This window comes from Mustela putorius, unplaced genomic scaffold (assembly GCF_011764305.1).
Source record: "Mustela putorius furo isolate JIRA1106 unplaced genomic scaffold, ASM1176430v1.1 tig00000835_pilon_pilon_pilon, whole genome shotgun sequence".
In the NCBI taxonomy this organism is placed as follows: Eukaryota; Metazoa; Chordata; class Mammalia; order Carnivora; family Mustelidae; genus Mustela; species Mustela putorius.
Window position 1 is genome coordinate 1262286 of NW_025421492.1, and position 22175 is coordinate 1284460.

General features: G+C 38.9%; 1 protein-coding gene across 1 annotated transcript in view; it reads left to right on the forward strand.

Moving 5' to 3' along the window:
* Window positions 1–22175, forward strand: part of DOK6 (docking protein 6) — a 378753-nt gene that overhangs the window by 182318 nt on the left and 174260 nt on the right. Inside the window, exon 4 of the mRNA XM_045085209.1 lies at window positions 21514–21633. Within this exon, the coding sequence (XP_044941144.1) occupies window positions 21514–21633 (120 nt within the window). The remainder of the gene's footprint in view (window positions 1–21513; window positions 21634–22175) is intronic.

Here is a 22175-nt window from a genome sequence, read left to right on the forward strand (position 1 = left end):
AATAAGCACTTCATTAAGAGCAAAAAAAAAAAAAAAGAACCATTGGCATCTCTTAAACAAGAAATTGAAGTTCATAAACCTACATAATTTGCTCAGGGAGCACATATGGAATATGTGCACACTCTGTAATAACAATGTGAGGTTACTGTATGTGCAATTATTGATACATGGCTCTAAAATTTAGCTCACTTTTATCAGAGAATATCAAAATGTAACTTGATTAATGACCATCTAGTTAACGTTTACTACCTAAAAAAGTTCATGAAAATTTAACTTTAGTTTACTGAATTAATTTTTAGAGTGAACGCAAACACAGATACAATGTAAAGGAAAAACTGAAAGTTTACGTGAGATATGTGACATGGACTGTCAACAATCCCTCCCAACTGTAAATTGGCATCACAGACATTTTTAAAAAAATTCTCTGTCCAAATCAGAAATCTGAATTATATCCACTCTGAGAAGCTATACTTCTGAAGTTGGAACAGAAACAAATAGTAATCAAAAGCGGGACAGCAAAACCTTCTTCCTACCTTAGTTCTCCTAAGTAAACACAACGTCTTGATCTTGCCATCAGTGTTTTGGTTCAGAAAGCCAGGAGCTTATTTTCCTCTCTCTGCCCTCTCTTATTTCTACCATGGTTCTGTCTTGAAATGCTCACACTTTAATGAGGACGTACATTTATCTTAGAGACTTTTAGAACGTTTGCTTCTCATATAATTTACTGCTCTATTTGCCAACATTTCTTTTCAAGAGGGCTCTTTGCTTGAAAATGTTTTTCTCCTACCCTAACTAAAATATTCTCCAAATTCTAAGCTCTTTCCTTCTTTTTTATTTTGGGATCTTTTCTTAAAGTCTTTGTTGTGAGATGGATATTGTCTTTGAACAAATAGAAAATAGTTGAACAGAGTTTCACATTGATCCATTTTAAGCAAGCTAAATTTTGCACGAGTGTGCAGCAGTGGAGTTCCAGTGAAACTTTTTATAGTCAGTTTGAAAAATCTGTACTTCAGCAAAAATCCATTGTGATCCATAAATAAACAAAAGTAATGATTTAAAGATTGATCTCTTCTGCCATGCCTATGCAATATTGTCCTATGCTCACTCTACACTGATCTAACAGTCAAACTAAACTTATTGGTACAAAACTGGTCTTCAAGTTAAAATAGGTGCTTTCATGGAAATGCTTACTAAAGACAAATGAATTTAGTAGGATGGATCCAACCTTCAAGGTGACATCTTCATCTTAGCGCCAAAGCCAATGAAAAAAACTAGAGGGTACTTCTTTAAGAAATTAACCTATTCAGAAATGACTCCATGCTATTTCCTTGGAACAGTGTTTGGTTCTAAAGTCCCTTCTAGATAATACTGCAGTTACTAACAACAACAGAAAAATGTAGGTGGAAACCAACTTCTACCTGTAGATTCAATAAGACAACGCATCAATCTTAAGGGCATAACTAAGAACCTGGATGGATTGGCCAATTCCATTGGTCCCAGGGAAATCCCTAAATCTTGATGTACTCTGAAGTGATTTCACATTCATTCCATCCTGCAAGTTCTGCAAGGTACTTTTAACCTAACCTTTAAATTTTAAATTTTAAATAACCTGACTTCTACTGGTTATTTTAAGATTCTGCAAGAGAAGTTAGAAATTACAGGTCAGTTAAGCACAAGAAGTCTCTAAGGACTAAAATCTAGCCCAAAAGCCATCTGGAACATGAAAATGGGTCCCATTAATAGATAATAATCAAATGATCTTTGTATAATCCTCAGGTTGTTTAAGATAGCAAAAACACATTGTGGAATACTGCTAATTGGAAAAAAAAATTTTTTTGAGAAAATGTGAGAAATTTTGGAGATAGATAATCTGAAAAGAATTGGACAATTTTGCTACACTTTACCCCAGGAACTGTAATGTGTTTTGTATCAAATTCAGTGGAGCTAAATTTTAATAAAATCATACATTAATATTGGACACTATTTCCCTAACAGTTTTGTCTGATAAATCCCATCTATTCTTATATGTAATCTCCTAAAACTTCTTAGTAATTTAAAACATCATTTAATTATCTTTGTATGCTATATGTTAAAGAAATCCTTTTAAACAAGGCTATACCATTTCTGGTAAGAACGTGGTAAAACAAACAAACAACAACAGAAAGAGTAATGGAACCAGAAATAGTAGAGATTCTTTATTTTGGGGTTTGGTATTTTCTCTCCAATTTTTGCCTTCAGTAAAGTGCCTGGTCATGTTGCCCTTTTCTGCTCCTTAACTAAATCATGATTCCCTATTCACTCTTTGGTCTTAAAATCCAAACGTATCAAACTTAGACACAGAACCAATTCTGAAGCCTCAGGAAAGATGGGAACATAATTGTTTTCTAGCCTTCTCAACCTGCCAAATTCTGGCTTCACTGTTGTGTTGAATCCTGAGGAAAAGGGTAGAGGAAAACTCTCCCAACTCCTCTTTAGTCTGCTAGCATAGCTGTCATTTTGTTTTGATTGCCCATAATTTCTGTGTGGCAGGTTCTCTTAAAGATGGCCTCCTCACTGCACAGACCCTAGTGTGAGTGCACATGGGATTCAGCTACCCGACCTACATTCACCTTTACTGACTTCTGCCTGGCATATTCCACCATAATTGATTCAGAACTTTCTATTGCTGGGGTCTCTTCTCCAGCCCCCATCCAGCAGACAACACTCTTGGGCTTCAGAAGGGACCACTTTGGACACAGTAAACTGTTTCATTTCTTCCATCCAGAGTATGAGAATGCAGGCCTCCCACCATGCCAGCTTTGGGTGTCTTTCCAGCTCCCCCCACCCACAAAACTGATAATAACGCAAAAAAGCAACTACAGTGCATAAGCTGATTTTCAGTTTGCTACTTCTTATGCATCCTAGAGATACTCCTAGTCTCTAGAGAGAAGTGCTCTTACCACCCCATTCCCCCACCAAAACAAAACAAAACCAAAAAACCACATACACCCAGAGATACACAAAAACACACTCTTCCTTGGCTTGAGAGATGGGGAGGTAGAAATTGCCATAGTATTCTCCTGGGCAGCCACATCTGTCTGGTCATTTTTTGCTTGTTATTTTTCACTCAGCACTTACATGGGAAGGAATTGCAACAAGTGAAGGAAAGTAGCCTGTTCTCATACCTCTAATTTTAGGCACTCTGTGAATGCATTCAGTAGCTCTTTTTAGTATGTTTTTAGAATGTGAAATATTAAGCGGTTTTCGGGTAGCAGCTTTAGCTGGATCCAAACACAAGAGGACATATCCTATTCAACTATATTAAAAGACCTCAGCATGAGGCAGAAATCTATCAAAATCCTAGAGGAGAACATAGGCAGTAACCTCTTCAACATTGGCCACAATAACCTCTTTCAAGACATGTCTCCAAAGGCAAAGGAAACAAAAGTGAAAATGAACTTTTGGCACTTCTTCAAGATCAGAAGCTTCTTCACAGCAAAGGAAAACAGTCAACAAAATAAACAGGCAACCCACAGAATGGGAGAAGATATTCATAAATGAAACTATAGACAAAGAGCTGATATCTAAGATCTATAAAGATATCAAATTCAACACTCAAAAGCCAGATAATCATATCAAAAAATGGGCAGAAGACACGAACAGACACTTCTCCAAAGAAGACATACAAATGGTTAACAGACACATGAAAAACTGTTCATCATCATTAGCCATCAGGGAGACACAAATCAAAACCACATTGAGATACCACCTTACACTAGTTAGAATGGCCAAAATTAACAAGACAGTAAACAAGGGTTGGAGAGGATGTGGAGAAAGAAGAACCCTCTTACGTTGTTGATGGGAATGCAAGTTGGTGCAGCCACTTTGGAAAACAGTGTGGAGATTCCTTAAGAAATTAAAAATAGAGCTACCCTATGACCCTGCAATTGCACTATTGAGTATTTACCCCAAAGATACAGATGTAGTGAAAAGAAGGGCCATCTATACCCCAACGTTCATAGCAACAATGTCCACAATTGACAAACTGTGGAAAGAGCCAAGATGCCCTTTAACAGATGAATGGATAAAGAAGATATGGTCCATATATACAATGGAATATTATGCCTCCATCAGAAAGGATGAATACCCAACTTTTGTATCAACATGGACATGACTGGAGGAGATTATGCTGAGTGAAATAAGTCAAGCAGAGAGAGTCAATTATCATATGGTTTCACTTATTTGTGGAGCATAAAGAATAACATGGAGGATATTAGAGAAGAAAGGGAAAACTGAATTGGGGTAAATCAGAGGGGGGGTTGAACCATGAGAGACTGTGGACTCTGAGAAACAAACTGAGGGTTTTGGAGGGGAGGGGGATGGAGGGATGGGTGAGCCTGGTGGTGGGTATTAAGGAGGACACATTGCATGGAGCACTGGATGTGGTGCATAAATAATGAATCTCAATTAATTAAGATTAATTCATGAATTCATTGATTCATTCATTCATTCATTAATCTTAATGAATCTGAATTAATAACATTTTTTCTTCAGTATATGAAAATTTACTTCTAATTTATGTCACTTCAGAAGCCATTAATTTAAAGGGTAACTGGTCAACAAATGTGTTTTTCTTTTTTTCCCATTTTAAAAAATTTAAATTCAATTAATTAACACAAACGTATTATTGGTTTCAGAGGTAGATGTCAGGGATTCATCAGTCTTATACAGTGCCCAGTGCTCATTACATCATGTGCTCCTTAATGTCCATCACCCCATCCTCCCACTTTCCCTCCCCTCCAGCAACCCTCCATTTGTTTCCTATGATTGAAAGTCTCTTATGATTTGTCTCCCTCTCTGATTTCATCTTGTTTTATTTTTTCCTCTCTTCCGCTATGATCCTGTTTTGTTTCTTCCACATATCACATTCCACATATCGGTGAGATCATGCGGTAATTGTTTCTCTGACTGACTTATTTTCCTTAACATAATACCCTCTAGTTCCATCTACATCATTGCAAATGGCAAGATTTTATTGTTTCGATGTCTGGGTAGTATTCCATTCTATAAATATACCACATCTTTTTTATCCATTCATCTGTCAGTAGACATCTGGGCTCGTTCCACAGTTTGGCAATTGTGGACATTGCTGCTGTAACCATTGGGGTACAAGTACCATTAGGATCACTACATCTGTATATTTAGAATATATTTGCAGTAGTGCACTTGTTAATCATAGGATAGTTCCATTTTTACCTTTTTGAGGAACGTCCAAACTGTTTTCCAGAATGGCTGCACCAGCTTGTGTTCCCAACAGTGTAAGAGGGTTCCCCTGTCTCCAGTTCCTCTCCAACATCTGTCATTTCCTGACTTGTTAATTTTAGCCATTATGGCCAGTGTGAGGTGGTATCTCATTGTGGTTTTGTTTTCTATTTCCCTGATGCCAAGTGATGTTGAGCACTTTTTCATGTGTCTGTGGCCATTTGGATGTCTTCTTTGCAGAAATGTCTGTTCATGTTTTCTGCCCATTTCTCGATTGCATTATTTGTTTTTTGGGTGTTGAGTTTGATGAGTTCTTTATAGATTTTGGATACTAGCCCTTTATATGATGCGTCATTTGCAAATATCTTCTCTCCTTCTGTCAGTTGTCTTTTGGTTTTGTCAACTGTTTGCTGTGCAAAAGCTTTTGATCTTGATGAAGTCCAAGTAGTTTATTTTTGCCTTTGTTTCCCTTGCCTTTGGAGACATGTCTAGCAAGAAGTTGCTACAACTGAGATCACAGAGGTTGCTGCATGTGTTCTCCTCTAGATTTTGATGGATTCCTGTCTCACGTTTAAATCTTTCATTCATTTTGAATCTGTTTTTATGTATAATGTAAGAAATGGTCCAGTTTTATTCTTCTGCATGTGGCTCTCCAATTTCCCCAACACCATTTGTTGAAGAGACTATCTTTTTGCCACTGGACAGTCTTTCCTGCTTTGTTGAATATTAGTTGACCATAGAGTTGAGGGTCCATTTCTGGGTTCTCTATTCTGCTCCATTGATCTGTGTCTTTTTTTGTGCCAATACCATGCTGTCTTGAGGATTGCAGCTTTGTAATAGAGCTTTAAGTCTGGATTGTGATTCCACCAATTTTGAACAAATGTGTTTTTCAATAAATTATCATGTAATGTTTGGATTGGGTCACAAAGGTGACAGAAAATAAAGATTGGAATTTAAAATCTATGAATCAAAGAGGTATATTAATTTCAGGATCTAATATTTACAATTCTTCTAGTGTTTTTATCAAAGATTTTTATTATTTGAGGGAGTAAAAGCACATGGAGGAGCTGGGGCTGGAGGTGGAGGGAGTGAGGGCAAAAGGAAATGGAGAAGCAGACTCCCTGCTGAGCAGGGTGCCCAATGCAGAACTCAATCCCAGGACCCTCGGATCATGACTCCAGCCCAAGGCAGCCACTTCACCAACAGAGGCACTCAGGCACCCCTCTTGTAGTGTTTTGTTTTAATTATAACTATTCAGTTGGGTTCTTTTATGATTTCTGTATTTTGTTTTTAAATCTTTACTACTAAATAATTCTTCATACCTATGTAAGTACTTTTCTCTGAATGATATATGATCTTTATTCCCAATGAATGTAAAATTAATATCAATATAATATTTATTATCTGTTCATTTTGATACTAGCTTTTGAAAAGCTATCTTTATAAGCTGTACAATACTTATGATCATATGAATAGAACATACAAATCTTAATTATCATCTTGCTGCAAATTATCAGAATAATTATCACTTTTATGTTCCTCATTAATTACTTGAATTTCAAAATGAGTGGTCCTCATGCTTTCTTCTTTTATGAATGTACGATTAGAATGAAATAAGGATTCCAACTTATGTAATGGTCAAAACCACTAGTATGTTCTTCTTAGAGATAAGTAAAAATACTCACCACATTCATCTCATCTCCTAACTACAGACACTGTTTGTCCTGTATGCTTTCAGAGTGGCTCAAACTGTGTATTTTGAGGCAACATTGTGGAGAATATTTTATTCTTTCTCTTTTTAATGATTTTATTTATTTATTTTAGAGAGAGGGTGTGTGGGGAAGGGCAGAGAGAGAGAGAGGAAGAGAAGCAGACTCCCCACTGAGCACAGAGCCCGACATGGGTCTCCATCTCCAAGCCTGAGATCACAACCTGGAAATGAAGAGTCAGACATTTCATTGCCCGATCCACCCAGAAGCCCTGGAAATATTTTATTCTTTCTAATTTACTCAACAACTAATTCCAAAGGGAGAAAATGCCATTTTGCCCAAGTGCCTAATTCATCCAGTGAATTTTCTTCCTAAACACAAAATGCATTGACTCCTCCCCTAAAGACACAGCCCTGGTCTTAACTTCCTCCAGTCTTAACCTCCAGTTGGATGCTCAGTTGTCCCTGCAATGGGTCCAGATAGGGGTCTTCATGATAGAAACCTCTGGCCCCCACACCAGTGGCAAGTCATGGCGTGAGACAGGATCAACACTGGTGCAGAGGCGCCTTGCTATGTGTGGATGGGGTCTTTTACTTGATTAGGTGCCACTGTTTCTCCCTGAGGGAAGTCACCAGTGCATTATAACCCAAAACCCATGGTCTTCTGGGAGTTCCCTGATTTCTGTTACTTGCTTTGACTCCATATCTGAAGTAAACCTGGGAGTACATACCTTCTTTAGGAGCTGAGCACTATTCTCAGACAGCTTTCTGCCCTGTGATCTCAAGCGTGGTATACAAACTCCAAAGCCATTCATTCACTGCTTTTAGAGCAGCTTCATGTTTTTTTCATAGTGTAACTCTTTTTAAATTTATGTGGTTTTACTTAGTTCCATGTGCCAATACTTATGTCCACATTTCCTTCCTAGAAAGGCTTCTCTTGAACTCCAAGCTTCCTACTGTTTCTTGTTCAGACCTCGAGTGGTCAGGTTTGGTAGGAGAACCAGACCCTAGGTATCTTCTCCCAAAGCCATTTCTCCAAGTGAACAGACACACTGGGCATCACACCCAGTGACCCAGCTTTTTTCAATCTGGAAAGGCTCCAATATTTTGCATACATATCTATTTCCTTTTAGCCCTTTTATGTGCATACTGACCAATTCATTTCCTTAATACCTTGCCAAATTCAGCTACAGCCACTAACACCTGCTATCAGTATTGTATTTCCAACCCCTCTCCATACTTTACTGAATTTTCTAATGCCATCACCAAGTTATCGCAGGTGATATTTTAGCCAAATAGTTTACCACTGCTTGATGGATCAGCATTTTTCCCATGTTCCTTGACCGTTTCCTTATCCCTTGCTCACTGACCACTAAGACAATGACACCATTTTTTCATGTGTGATAGCATCACTCCACTTCTATTTTTTTTTTTGTCCATCTTTTTTTAAAATTAGGAAACATTGGGTATGTAGCCATTAAAATCCCCAAATCTCAGTGCTTTAACCCATCAAAACATTTTTTCATGTAACCTGGGGATCTGTAGAATGGCTCTGTTAATCATGACATCAGAAATCTAGACTTACACAAGCACTACTTTGTTACTTGCTTTTATATCACTGAATCAATGGGAAGGGAACAGAAAGAATTGTACACACACCTACCTAGCTCTTACAGCTTTTATACAGAAGTATCACAAGGAATTTCTACTCATAATCCACTGTTCAAACCATTGACTAAACCAGATGTTAATGGTACAAGGAAGTGCCATCATACTATAAGCCTAAGGGAAAAGAACTAAAAAAATTTGGTGAATAGTGTTAATGTTTGTTACAGAGGGAGCAACTGATGGCAAAGGAAAAATGTTAGAATGCTATTTTCTGAAAGATAGGATAATAAAATACAGAAATATTAGGAAGTACGAAGAGGCTTAAAATGAACTAGAACAACTGCCTCAGTTCAAGGCGCTAAAGTGTTTCCTATGGATTATATGTGGGCATGATTGCTCTGAGAAGGTCCCGAAGAAGCTTTTACCTTAGTCCAGCAGTGATAAGGAAACAAAGAATTGTAGCAGTGGAAATGGGGGGGGGGGTAATTTGTGAGAAATATTTTAATTTTACATTTGACAGTATCATATCTATAGATAAGATTTCCTTGACCACACTGCAAAAGCTGCCATCAGTGCCTGACTCTACGACCTAAAGGAATACTTTCTGCTATTGCCCTGCCTATTTCTATTAGAATGTGAGCAAGACAAAGAGAAACAGAGACTTTATTTATCCCCAGGACATTGAATGGTGCTGTCCACCTAATGCAAACCAAAATTACCAGTTGCTTGATTGGATTGAATGATATGAGATGAAAGGCATGGAATGAAGTCGAAGATGACCCCAAGTTTTGCTAAACAGATTGAGTAAGAAATAACTGCCTCTTGCTGATCCAGTCTCCTTCTGTAAAAATCACGAAGACACCCCCCCACCCCTCCCTGGCAGTCTGCTGTCAGCAGGGATTAGAAGACTATCTGTGAGCTCAGCATGAGACCACCCATGGAGGACTTAATCTGCAGTCATGAGGAAATATCTCACTGATTTGGGAATAAGTTTGCCCTTTGGCAGACTCCACCTTCATTGACAGGAGCCACCAGAAGGCCCAGAACCCTGTGCTCCAAAGAGACCTCCCAACCCTGTCTCCCTTCACCACCCTCTGTGTTACCATACTATCCACCTGGGGGTCTCAGAACTTATGTCAACATGCCCTTTATCATTGTCATGGCAGTTACCATGAGAAGCTTATACTCCTGGGACATCTCCCATCTCCAGAATCTAATCCCCATGGAGCTCTGTATATGGCACTGCTAACTTCTCACTGACCTGCACAAACCCTATTACCCTTTCTTTATGGCACTAAATTCTTGATCTCACTTCCCCTTCCAGCTACCGAGCCATCTCTCTTCTTCCCTTTATAAAACACAAACGAAAACCTTGTGAATAGTTTTATATTTACCCATGTTCCAAGTCTAATGCATGTCTCCTCTGTCCCATTTTTTCTTGCACATACTTGATTCATCTTTTATTTCTGCCAGCCTAACAAAAACTCATCTTATTAAGGTAATGAATACCCTCCACATTGGTAAATCTTACAGTTGGTTTTTAAACCTCATTTTACTTGAGTTTGCTAGTATTTAAAACAGTTGGTCATGTGATATTGTGGTTTAGATTTGCATTTCCCTACTGAGTTGTGATGTTGAGCACCCTTTCATGTATCTGTTGGCCATTTAGATGTCTTCTTTGAAAGAATGCCCATTCAGGGCCTTTGCCCATTTTTTTAATTGGGTTATCTGTTTCGTTGCTCTTGATTTGTATCGGTTCCTTGAATATTTGGGATATTAACCAATAGGATATGTGGTTTGCAAACTTTATTTTCCTTTCTGTAAGTTGCCTTTTCCTCTTGTTGGTGACTTTCTTTGTTATGCAGAAGCTTTTTAATTTTATGTAATTCCACGTTTTAATTTTTATTTTGTTGCCTGTGATTTTGGTGTCAAATACAAAAAGTCATTGCCAAAATCAGTGTCAAGGAGCTTACCCCCTCCGTTTTCCTCTAGGGGTTTCATGCTGTCAGGTTTACCTTCAAGTCTTTAATTCATTTGGAATTGATTTTTGTGTAAAGTGTAAGACCGTGATGCATTTTCATTGTTTGCCTATGGATAATCAGTTTTCTTAACACCATTAATTGAAGAGACTATCCTTTCCCCATTGTATATTTTTGGTGCCTTTGTAGAAAATTAATCAACCATATATGCAGAGCAAGAGATAAAAAAATTCTGGCCAGGAAGTGGAGAAAGGGGAACCTTTGTACACTGTTGGTGAGAATGTAAATTGGTTCAGCCACTATGGAAAAGAATCTGGAGATTCCTCAAGAAATTAAATGTAGAACTACCATATGATCCAACAATTTCAGTTCTGGTTATATATCTAAAAGAAGAGGAATCATTGTCTTAAAGAGATACTGTGTTTCCATGACCATTGCAGCATTATTCACAGTAGTCAAAGTATGGAAAAAACTCAAGTGTCCATTAAGGGATGAATGGAAAAAGAAAATGTCACACACACACACACACACACACACACACACACACACACAGTGGAGTATTATCCAGGCTTAAAAAAAAGAAGGAAATCCTGCCATTTGTGACAACATGCCCAGACCTTGAGGGTATTATGCTGAATGATACAAGTCAGAGAAAGACAAATACTTCATCGTATTATTCTATGTGGAATTAAAAAATTCTATGTGGGGAGTGGGAGAAATGATAAGAAGTTGCTAAAATGGTAGAAACTTTCAGTTATAAGATGAATAAGTTCTGGGGATCTAATGTACAACATGGTGACTATAGTTGATAATACTGGATTGTATATCCGAGACACACTAACAGAGTAGAACTTCAGTATTCTCACACACACACAAAATAAAACATATTAATTAAAGATGATGGATACATTAATTAATTAGACTGTAGGGATTCTTTCACAATGTATGCACATATCAAAAGATTGCATGGAACACTTTATATTACAATTTTATTTGTCAGTTAGATCTCAATAAAGCTGAAAAGAACAATAAAACAATCCTTGGCTTCTTGAAACCCTTTTTGTTCTTATTTCCAGTGTATGATATACACTTTCTTATTTCTTCCTCAGATGTCTGTTACTCTAAGCCTTCCTTCCTCTTCTTATCCCAGATCTCTAATTGTGGGACAGCCCAGGCCATAGTCCTTAGAAGTCTTCTCTTTTCCTGTCTGTGCAAACTAATTGGTGGTCTCATGTGGACACGAGGTTTTAGGTAACATCCACATGCTGTTCTCCCTACATTTATACATCTAATCTGAAGCTTCACCCTGAACACCAAGGTCGAAACCCCATGCATGGGTGGTTCAGTGGTAGAATTCTCGCCTGCCGAACCTAGGTCATATATCCAAATTCCCACTCACCTATCCACTTCTGTTATCTACGAAGCATCTAAAAGTTTTTTCTAAAACTGAGCTCTTGTTTTCTTCCAAATTTGCCTCTCCCACAGCCTTCACCATATCACTCGAAGACAGCTCCATCCTCCCCATGGCAGAGGCAAAAAAACATTGTGTTCATCTTTACCTTCTCCCTTTCCCTCATATTCTGACTGTTGCAGGCTTGCAAACATCATAGGTTCTCACGAAGAAATCCCAAATCTGCACAGTTCTCAACCCCTCTGCGCCCACTCTCCTAGATTTTAGTCCAAGCCACCGTGATTCGTTTGCCTCTTTATCCATGGCCACTGCTTCTCTCTGCTTCTTTCTACCTCTTTCTTTATGACAGTTATAGTTTCTTACTTTGGTCAACACCTCTTGATAAATTCCAATTTGAGTCTGTTCTGCCTTTGGGACCTTGCAGTTTATTTCCTACTTCTGAGGTTTTTTTCGTCTTTTTCTTCCCTTCTTTGCTAGATGCATTCCACTCTTTATTTCTCCTGTTTTTTATTCATTTCCATTCTTAGTTTTTGAATTTCTTTTTTTTCCTTTTTTTTTAAATCTTTTATTTTTTATAAACATATAATATATTTTTAACCCCCGGGGGACAGGTCTGTGAATCACCAGGTTTACACACTTCACAGCACTCACCATAGCACATACCCTCCCCAATGTCCATAACCCCACCTCTTTTTGAATTTCTAATTCAAGCTGATTGCTTATATCCACAAATTATTGCTTGGATATATTCCATTCTTTTTGGAGTGTGCACTTAGGTTTTCTTCTGCTTCATGTTACCATTTTGGATGGATGGGGTGAAGTGAAAGGTGGTTTTCCTAAAGAGATTTGAACTTGTGTGAATTTTTATTTCTTGAATGCCTGCAGCAGTTCTCCATGGACTTATTTCCTTTGCTGGTTCTTCTGACTGAGTGTTTTATTTAACAGACCTGGTTTAATTCAACACTTTTCTGTTAGTGTAAGGAGGTCTAGGTAGTGTTTCAAGGATTTTGTTTGCATTGGTGGTAGAGGAGGGATTGTGAGTTCTCTGATATTGTGACAACTTTTTGTCTTACAAGATTCTAAATTTTCCATTTTTTTTTTCTTTTTTCCTTTACTACCAAGTTCCTGCAGGGTACGTCTTCCTTCCTTTTGCCTTCATTCTCCCTCAGAGTCATGAAACTAGAAGACTGTCCCTAAAAATTACTCTGGCCCCTGTCAACCCAGTGTGGGCCTTTAATCCTATGTGCCTGTTATTTGGCATCTGGTTCCTGAATTCACACACCCTTTCACATGCCTTCTTTATAGACTGTGTACCCATCTACCCAGTCTTCTCTTAGTGTCTGTAGATCCACAATGGATCTCATCTCTCTGACGGTGACTCCAACTCTCCCTCAAACCCTCCTCTATTGGCCCTATTGAGGTTTTTGCTTAGCTCTAGTAGCATCTGTGTTCTCTGTCTTGAGACTTCATTACCCCAATTTTAATAATTAGGAAATCCTTAATTTCTTCAGCTACAAGCAAATCTAATCACATTGTGCTTATGTATATATCTATTTGTATGTTTGTATGTATATTTCTAATTTTTTATGGATCAAATTCCACTAATTTATTTGCTTGGAGGTTTGCCTAGTAGAGAGGAATAGACTATTTGGCCTTTGTGTTGGTTTTGGTCTTCAGTGACTAACATATCAAATCACCACACACAGCAGCTTGAAACAATACAAATGTACTATCTCACATTTTTGAAGACCAGAAGTGCAACACGACTCTCACTTGGCAAAAAGCAAGGTGTCAGCAAGGCTGTGTTCCTTTCTAGAAGCTCTGGGGGTGTCTACACTTCTAGGCTTATTGCGATTATTGGCCAAAGTCAATTCTATACTCAATATGAGCTCTTGCCAAATGCCTTAGTAATAAATTTGGCTGTAGAGTTAGAAAGTTTTAGATCCCTATATGATTTTAGACTATAGTCTTAAAAAACCATAGCACTGGCAACATTTTCATATGTCAACACATAGCTCTTCTCTTTCTTCGTTTTCTTACCACTCCCAAGCACCTCATGATTGTTACATAGAGAGGAATTGCTTTTAGGCCTTATGAGAACACCAGTAAGATGACATCTCTTGACAGCATCTCTTTCTCAAAAAGTTCCCTGCTTCATAATTGTTCTTGTGAAAAGCTTAAAATGTGTGTATCAAATATTCTGTTGGTATCCATTAAGAATTCTGCAGATGGGAAAGTATTCTGTCCTGACGCTGGCTTTCCATCACAGAAATGCACTTATTCTCAAACTGGGCTTAGGATTCTTTTTAATCCTGTTTTCTTGTAATATGTAACATCCTGTTTCCAGCTTTACACCACACGCGCACGCACACACACACAAACACACACACGAGTATACCATCATTTTCAGACTATTTGTGTTGATTTGTGTTCTTTCTTATTTTCTCTGAGTTGTTTTTAAGCTCTTGTGTCATTAACTAACCTCTACATTAAAGCATTCTGCAACAAATTCCTGCCCGGCTAAAGAGCAGCGCGTTTGATGATTCTGTCATTTGCTGCTATTTGCCATTTGTTACTTTGAAGGCTAGGCAGGAGCACTTTTCTCTTTAGCCACATCTAAAAGCCTAACCTTATGCCTCCAAATCACAAAAGGAGAGAAATAGCAGAAAAAGGTATTCTATTCTGAATTCAAAATTTTGATGTATCAAACTGCTGTGAAATAAAGGAAAATAAGTTATGATTGTGTGCATGAAAGATGGAATTCGCTAAAATAATAGCTCATTTCCTTGGTTCTAAGTTGACCTTTACTCAGATTCCATCCCCATATCTCTGAAATTTTGATCGGGGGTTTATCACATAGAGAATCAGAGGGATTTATACCAGACTGCCCTCCTGGTATAAATACCACCAATAAGGTGAAAGAAAAAGACAACTTAATAAAATCAGAAACAAGAAACGTTTTGAATGGGAGATATTTTAGAATTACTGATGTTCCGTAAAGAACTCTATTCACTATTTCTCCCTTCCCCTGTCTAATCAAAGATGTGTTTTATCTAGATAAGTCAGCTGTGAATAGCAAAGTTATAATCTTCCCTTAAGTAGGGATGAATAGAGACTTCAAAACAACTGGCAAATGACCAATGCCCAAATTACCTGCATTTGGTTCTAGAATATGCCTTAAATTTCTGGGAAATAACTGAAAATCCCATCTGTTTACTTATTCCACATTTATTCATTAGTTTCCACATCGAGGTGCCGTGCCAAGACCTAGAGCCGACCGAATCAATGTGTCCCACACTCCCAGTATCTTCAGTATGCTGATGAGAAGGCAGACAGACAACTTGTGATATACAGGGGGTACGCAGAATGTGTGTCCAGAGCTGTGTGCAAATAGAGAGGAATGGTGTCCCATCCAAACATGGGTCTGGAGGAGCTAAAGTTGAGGAGATCCAGTTCAAGAACAAGTTTTAAAGGATTATTGGGTGTGAGGGATTGTGGAAGGGGAATGAGGAAAAGGTAATAAATGCCCTTGCTCCTCAGAAAACTAATAACAAGTTCTTCAATCTTGAAACCGATCAGTTCTACCAATCTGACTCCGACAAATCAAGCTCTTTTCTGTGACCTGAAAACAGAGACACATATTTGTTGAAACACATGGCTTCCTGTCTTCCTACTGCAGAAAAAAGTGAAAAGAAAAAGAAAAGTTCAACAAGGCCACTCAAGGAGCAAGTAGAAGCCAGTTTTCAAGAATGAAAATCATTATCAAAACATCATATATTTTAACAGTTCTATAAATTTCCAATAGCAGTGTGAGGGGTGTTTATATTCTTTAAGCATGAGTCTGGTGAGGAGACATTTTTCCTCACTTTCCAGCAAAGCATGTATTTAAAAAGGCTTTAATAAATATAAAAACAACACTTATTACCAAATCATAGCAAGTCTGCACAGAAGATAAGAATTAGATATAATACTTAAGGATTACTGGTTTTTGTGAAGACGTGAGGATTATTTTACTTACATTTTCCTAAGATTATTAAGAAAAGCTAAACCCATTGAGGACTAAATGCAATACTTCATTATTTCCATACAAAACCAGTTGTGAATCTTGTAGTAAATTAACATGAACTTGACTTAATGCTATTTTTTAGGTTTTATTTTACTTAGTGCTCTATGACTTTGGCAGCTAGCCTATTTTCTATATATGGGATGAAAACTTTTTCACTGTTTTCTGTATGTGATGAAAACTTTTCCAAAATATAGCCTATTTTGGATCATTTAACTTTTATATCATTAACCTAAGGCCTAAATTTAGTGAAAGTAATAAAGCTTGACTTGAATCATTTATTCAGTAGGCATTAATTCAAGGTCTGCCATGTAGAGACCTCTTCTCATACAAAAGGATACTGCGGTTCTCGCCCCAGGATTCTGTGAAGGAAGGACGCTCCTCGGGGAGGGGCCCTCCTCCTTCCACTGTATTGCTGTTTTGAACTTTCCCTTGATCTTTTTCCCAAAAATCACTAAACCCGTTCATCTCATAATTCACTCATTTAGCTCAGTCTCTTTTCTCCATTTGACTGGTTATCCCCAAACATCTTCCAATTTTTTTCTTTTGGAAGTTACCAAACTTCTTCATTTAACTAATTTCATACATAATGAAAACATTATTTGGGTGTCAGTTCTAGAGAAAAAGTACTTACCAGAATTGAAAATTTGAGCATACCTGCATGCTATATAAAAAAAGACATCTTAAAGAAAAAACACTTCCATCATGAAGAGAAAACGTAGAAAGCATAGAACACGTTTGTGCCTATATTTCTCTTTAAAGAAATTTAATTATTTTTTTAAATTTGAGAGAGAGAGAGAGAGTGCATGTAGCGGGAGGGCGAGGGATAAGCGGAGTCCCCACAGAGTGGGGAACCCTATATGGGCTGAATCCCAACCCCTCCCCATCACAGCATTGATGGAAATCAAAAATATTAAGCTCAACCAACTGAGCCATCCAGGTGCCCCTAAAGAAATTTAATTATTTAGCCACTACATGTAGGTACAAGTTTGAAAGATAAAATGAAAGACAAAAGGCACCGAGTCTGTGGGAAAATAAACATCTTAAAGTGCAATGGGTTTAGATGATTGCATTTGTATTTAATCTCTTCTGTTCTGCAAAAATAAAATAGAGGAGGTAAAAGATGGAGGATAATTCAGAGATAAACACTAGTTAAGTAATGATAGGACAAAATAAATCAACATACCATAAAAGATTAAAGGACTTCAATACACAGTTTTCCTAAGAAAGAACAAGTAAAAAACATACGTATAATCATTTGAAAGGTGACTATCAAAAACAGGTTTAAAACAAAAAACAAATTATTATATAATACCTAAAAAAATTCAGGTTATTTGGAACAAAACTATTCAATCAAGTATGCAGATTACAAAGCCTCGTGCTTGTGAGATAAAGGCTTGGGGTTGATCTCATTGAACTCAGTAGTACCACAGCCCCGCCCTTTGCCCTGGACAGTACAATCGAAGACACCCATGGATGCCTGAAAGCAGGGATAGAACCAAACCTTATTCGGCTGTGTTTTTCCTATGCACCCATACTCATGAGAAGGTTTTATTTACAAATTAGGCACAGTAAGAGATTAACAACAATAATAATAAAATAAACAATCATACTCTAATGAAAGTTGCATGAATGTGGTGTCTCTCCAGATACCTTGTGCAGTACCCGCCCCTCTTGAGATGAGGGGCGATGAGAAAATGCCCCGCGCTAAGATGTGGGGACGTGGGGACGTAGGCGTTGTGACATAGTGTCCGGCTACTATGACCCCCTGATCTGTATCAGAGGAGGATCGGCTGGTTCCAGCCATGTTTGGGTGATGGAACCCGTGGATCTGGGGGGCCCTCCTGTACTGGAAGAGCAGGGACAGCGCTGACCGTTTGTCAGTCGGCTGCACGGTCTCCGGGCTGCCCGGGATGCTCAGAAGACCCCAGGAGACGCCTTTCCGCCTTGGCCCCTGGCCACCTCCTCAGTCCAGCGTCGCTCCTCTAGCACACTCACACAAACACATCCCCACACCCACACATAGCCCCGCACATTCTCACAAGCAGACACCCTCACTCCTACACGGACACGTCCATACACACTGTCACAAGTACCCGCACACACTAAAGCACACACACGTATTCACACTGTTATAGACTCACACGAATACCTCCTCACTAGCAAACCCACGCATTCACACGTATCCTGCCACACACTCACGGACACACACACACTCGCACACTCACACTCTGACGTGTACACATCACCTCCCCTTCTTTCTGCTTGTCCGGCTCGTCCCTGACCACATTCCTCCCAAGCTGCTGGCCTTTGCCACAGCTCCCGGTTCGTAGGAGCCAAGCCCGTAGCCCTGCCGGGCACCGTGTCCTGAAGGCACCTGCCCACCCCACGAGACGAACGCTGCAGACAACAGAAACGGTGTGTTTTTCATATAACCTCCTCGCACAGAACAGTGCCTCGTTTGTAGCTGTTTCATGGCTAAGTTTTTCTTAGAAGAGGAGTGAACTTCTGCTGGTACTCAGTCGCCAGGATCTCTCGCTCTCTCTGTTCCTCTCTCTCTTTCTGAAATTGTTTACAGTTTTCTTTCGTGTGACTGTATATCCTCTACTTTTATTACTTTTGCTACTTCTGTTCCTACATGCTACTGCATTATTAAAACACTGAAGTATTGCGATTCTTAGGATTTGATGCAAAAGACATTTTTACCTGCCCGTAAAAAGCCCAGGGACACTCCTCATTTCTGCCACGGGAGACTCCCTAGTTCTTACGCAAATGCCCCATTGAGTTCTCCCTGAGAGCGTGAGCTCTAGCCTCAGAGAATCCTTGTACTGGACTTATTGAATCCCAGGACAAGAGAATTAATAGAAATGAGTGCCATGTTTCTGCGACTTCTGGGCATGAGCTGACTTTGTATTTCAAGGGAACGCTGGCCCAAAGGTGTCTGTCATATTTCGTATTTTTATTCTGACCCCAAGCAGCATCCTGGGTAGTCTGAGTTCTATTTATGGAGTATCAGAAATACTATCAGGTTGAGTGACACAGGCAGATGTTAATTGCATATGATTTTCCTGATGGTTTAAAATTGTGCGGTCCTGAGAAATATGCAAGACATAAAAAATGTGAAAAAGGAAAAATGCCGTCATATTATCTCCCTTCACAGAAACGTCAAGGATGTCTAGAGACACGGCATGGAAATTGGCTTGAGATTTTGATTTGTTGTTGGAAAAGCTTTTCAAACTTTTATAAATCTTATAAATCAAAACTCTTCTATCTGGTGAAAATAATTTTCAATACATTGCTGCCACTGCTCCTGTAAAATTTTCTCGGGAGGGCTGGCATTCCCTCACTAGAGGAGATTTTCTGAAAGCTGTAAGCCCCAGCCAGTGCCGTGTCTGTGTATTAGTGGCCTTGTGATAGGAAAGGATTCTTTTCCAGATTTCCAAGGAAAGGCCGAAACAGCCAGACCTAGGCTCTGATTCCACCTAAGCAGGAGGCCAGGCTCAATGAGAACCTACTTCCTCCTAGCCCCAGGTGGATGGTGTGTCTAGAACCACTGAGAGGCTGGTCATGAAATAGGGGAATCGCACATTAGGTAAAGAAACACCTTTCATGCCTCGAACATGGGAATTACTGTTTTCATTAGACTAGTACCCTGTAGAGGACTAAGTGCTCTCTTTCTTTTTTTTTCTAACAGTATTCTATGGTCTTGATAAAACTAGAAATAAATGACAAATTTGTCTTGACATCTCATTGATCAAACCTAGTTTTGATGCTAAGATAGTGTGACTGAGCCCAGGAAGAAAACATTACCCAGGTTTGATGGTGTCGACCATGGAGCAGAGCAGTCGGTATTCAAACCCCTGGAGTCAAGAAAACCTGTCACAGATGACTTTTTATGGGCAGTTTAAAATGCCAAGGCAAAGGTTGAAATGTCATCTGCGGAGAGTAACAAGAGATTTGAAGGAAATCTATATTAGACTCTCCTAGTACAGATTTATGCTACGCGGAAAAGTCAGAAATTTCTCTGGGCAGGTGTCAATGGAAAGTTCTCATCCAGATTCTGGGCAGCAGTTTTGGGGCTTGGCCCCAAATTGTCAACCTCATACCTTTTTTCAGATCCTTCATAATATAATATCTACAGGATCTGGGCTGCAGTTCCCGTCTCGGTGCTGACCAGTGGTAGGGACCCACATGTGACACTGCTTACCCACCTCACCCACATGGGGCTTATATAAGAATCAAATTCGCTTATGTTTGTGGAAGTGTGAGATACTACAAGATTGTGTGTAGGTGTAAGATGTTCTAATGTTTCGAGCAAAGAATAAACTTGCGAAAATAAAGAAGTTGGAAGATAACCAGTATCTTAGGTAACTGGAGTTTTCTAAAAGGGAAAATTACTTTGAATATCCTACTCCAATTTTTTTTTTAAAGAGGGCCATTTTTGATGTTTACAGAAGAGAGGTTACCACATTCTCATGCTGATCTTTGACTCATTGCAGTTCAGAATGAAGGAGCAGAGCTTCGACGCACACAGATCAAAGTCACATTCAGGAAAGCATTTGCTCGTTTATCTTAGTCTGACATTTCTCGAGGATTCATTTACATATTTTTATTTTATATTTAATTAATTTTTCTGAGTACTTGCCCTCCAAAAATTAAATCAGTCTAAAATATAGTAGATAGTAAACAATATTCTCAGTCTATTATTTGTAAATAATATAAAATGCATTGGAATATCTTAAGATCACTTTTAAAAATGTTATAATGTCAACCCTTGGGAAATAATTTTGGGGATTTTTTTTCACTTCTCGAATACAGGCTTTTTTGTGTTCTTTTTTAAAAATTTTATTTGAATTCAAGTCGCCAACTAATAGTACATTACTTGATTCAGATACAGTGTTCAGTAATTTATCAGTTGTGTATAACACCCAGTGCTCATCACATCACGTGCCTCCTTAATGCCCATCACCCAATTACCCCAGCCCCCATGCACCTCCCCTCCAGCAACCCTCTCGTGGTTTTTCTCCCTCTCTGATGACTTCCCATCAGTTTCCCCTCCCTTCCCCTATGAGCCTCTGCTCTGTTCCTTGTATTCCACATGTGAGTGAAACCATATGATAATTTCCTGTCTCTGATTGACTTATTTCACTCATCATTATACCCTGTAGTTCCATCCACATCGATGTAAACGCTAAGTATTCACCCTTTCTGATGGCTGAGTAGTATTCTGTTGTCCATATGGGCCACCTGTCGACGGACATCTCAGCTATCTCCATTATTAGGTATTTACCCCAAAGATACAAATGTAATGATCCAAAGGGGCGCCTGCACCCCAGTGTTCATAGCAGCAATGTCCCTAAGAGCCAAACTATGGGGTTGTTTTGTTTTCTTCAGGTAGATTGTTAACTCTTACCACCTACCTAGGAAAATGGTTCAGGAAGTTCTCTTCCTGTGCCGTTCCTCACAGCACTGCCTGACTTTGGTGTTGTGTGCTCATTTGCAGAGCTGGAGGCCGAGGAGTGGTGCAAACATCTCTGCATGGAGTGTCTGGGGACCCGCCTCAATGACATCAGCCTTGGTGAGCCCGATCTTCTGGCGGCAGGTGTACAGCGAGAACAAAATGGTGAGTGTGAGTTGCCTTCCATTATTTAAAGTGCACTAATAGTAGAACTTTGAGACTTGCGAACATTTCAAAACAATCATTTTTAGAAGAAATTAACTAATCCATCTGAGCTATGAAGAGGCTTTCCCAAGGTTGGATAGCAACCAGGAGAAAATCCCAAGGTACGACCTAGGTGTCCTGACTTCTTGCTCTGTGACATTGGGATATATCTAAATAAATGACTGATTTCCACTGGATATTTTTTCCTGATTTGTCGAAGATTATTTGACCATAGAGTTGCGGGTCCACATCTGGGATCTCTACGCTGCTCCACTGGTCTGTGTGTCTGTTTTTGTGCCAGTACCATGCTGTCTTGGTGATCACAGCTTATTAGAAAAGCTTGAAATCAGGCAACATGATGCCACCAGTTTTGTTTTTATTTTTCAACATTTCCTTAGCAATTCAGGGTCTCTTCTGGCTCCATACAAACTTTAGGATTGTTTGTTCCAGCTCTTTGAAAAATCCCAGTGGAATTTTGATCAGGATGGCATTGAAAGTATAGA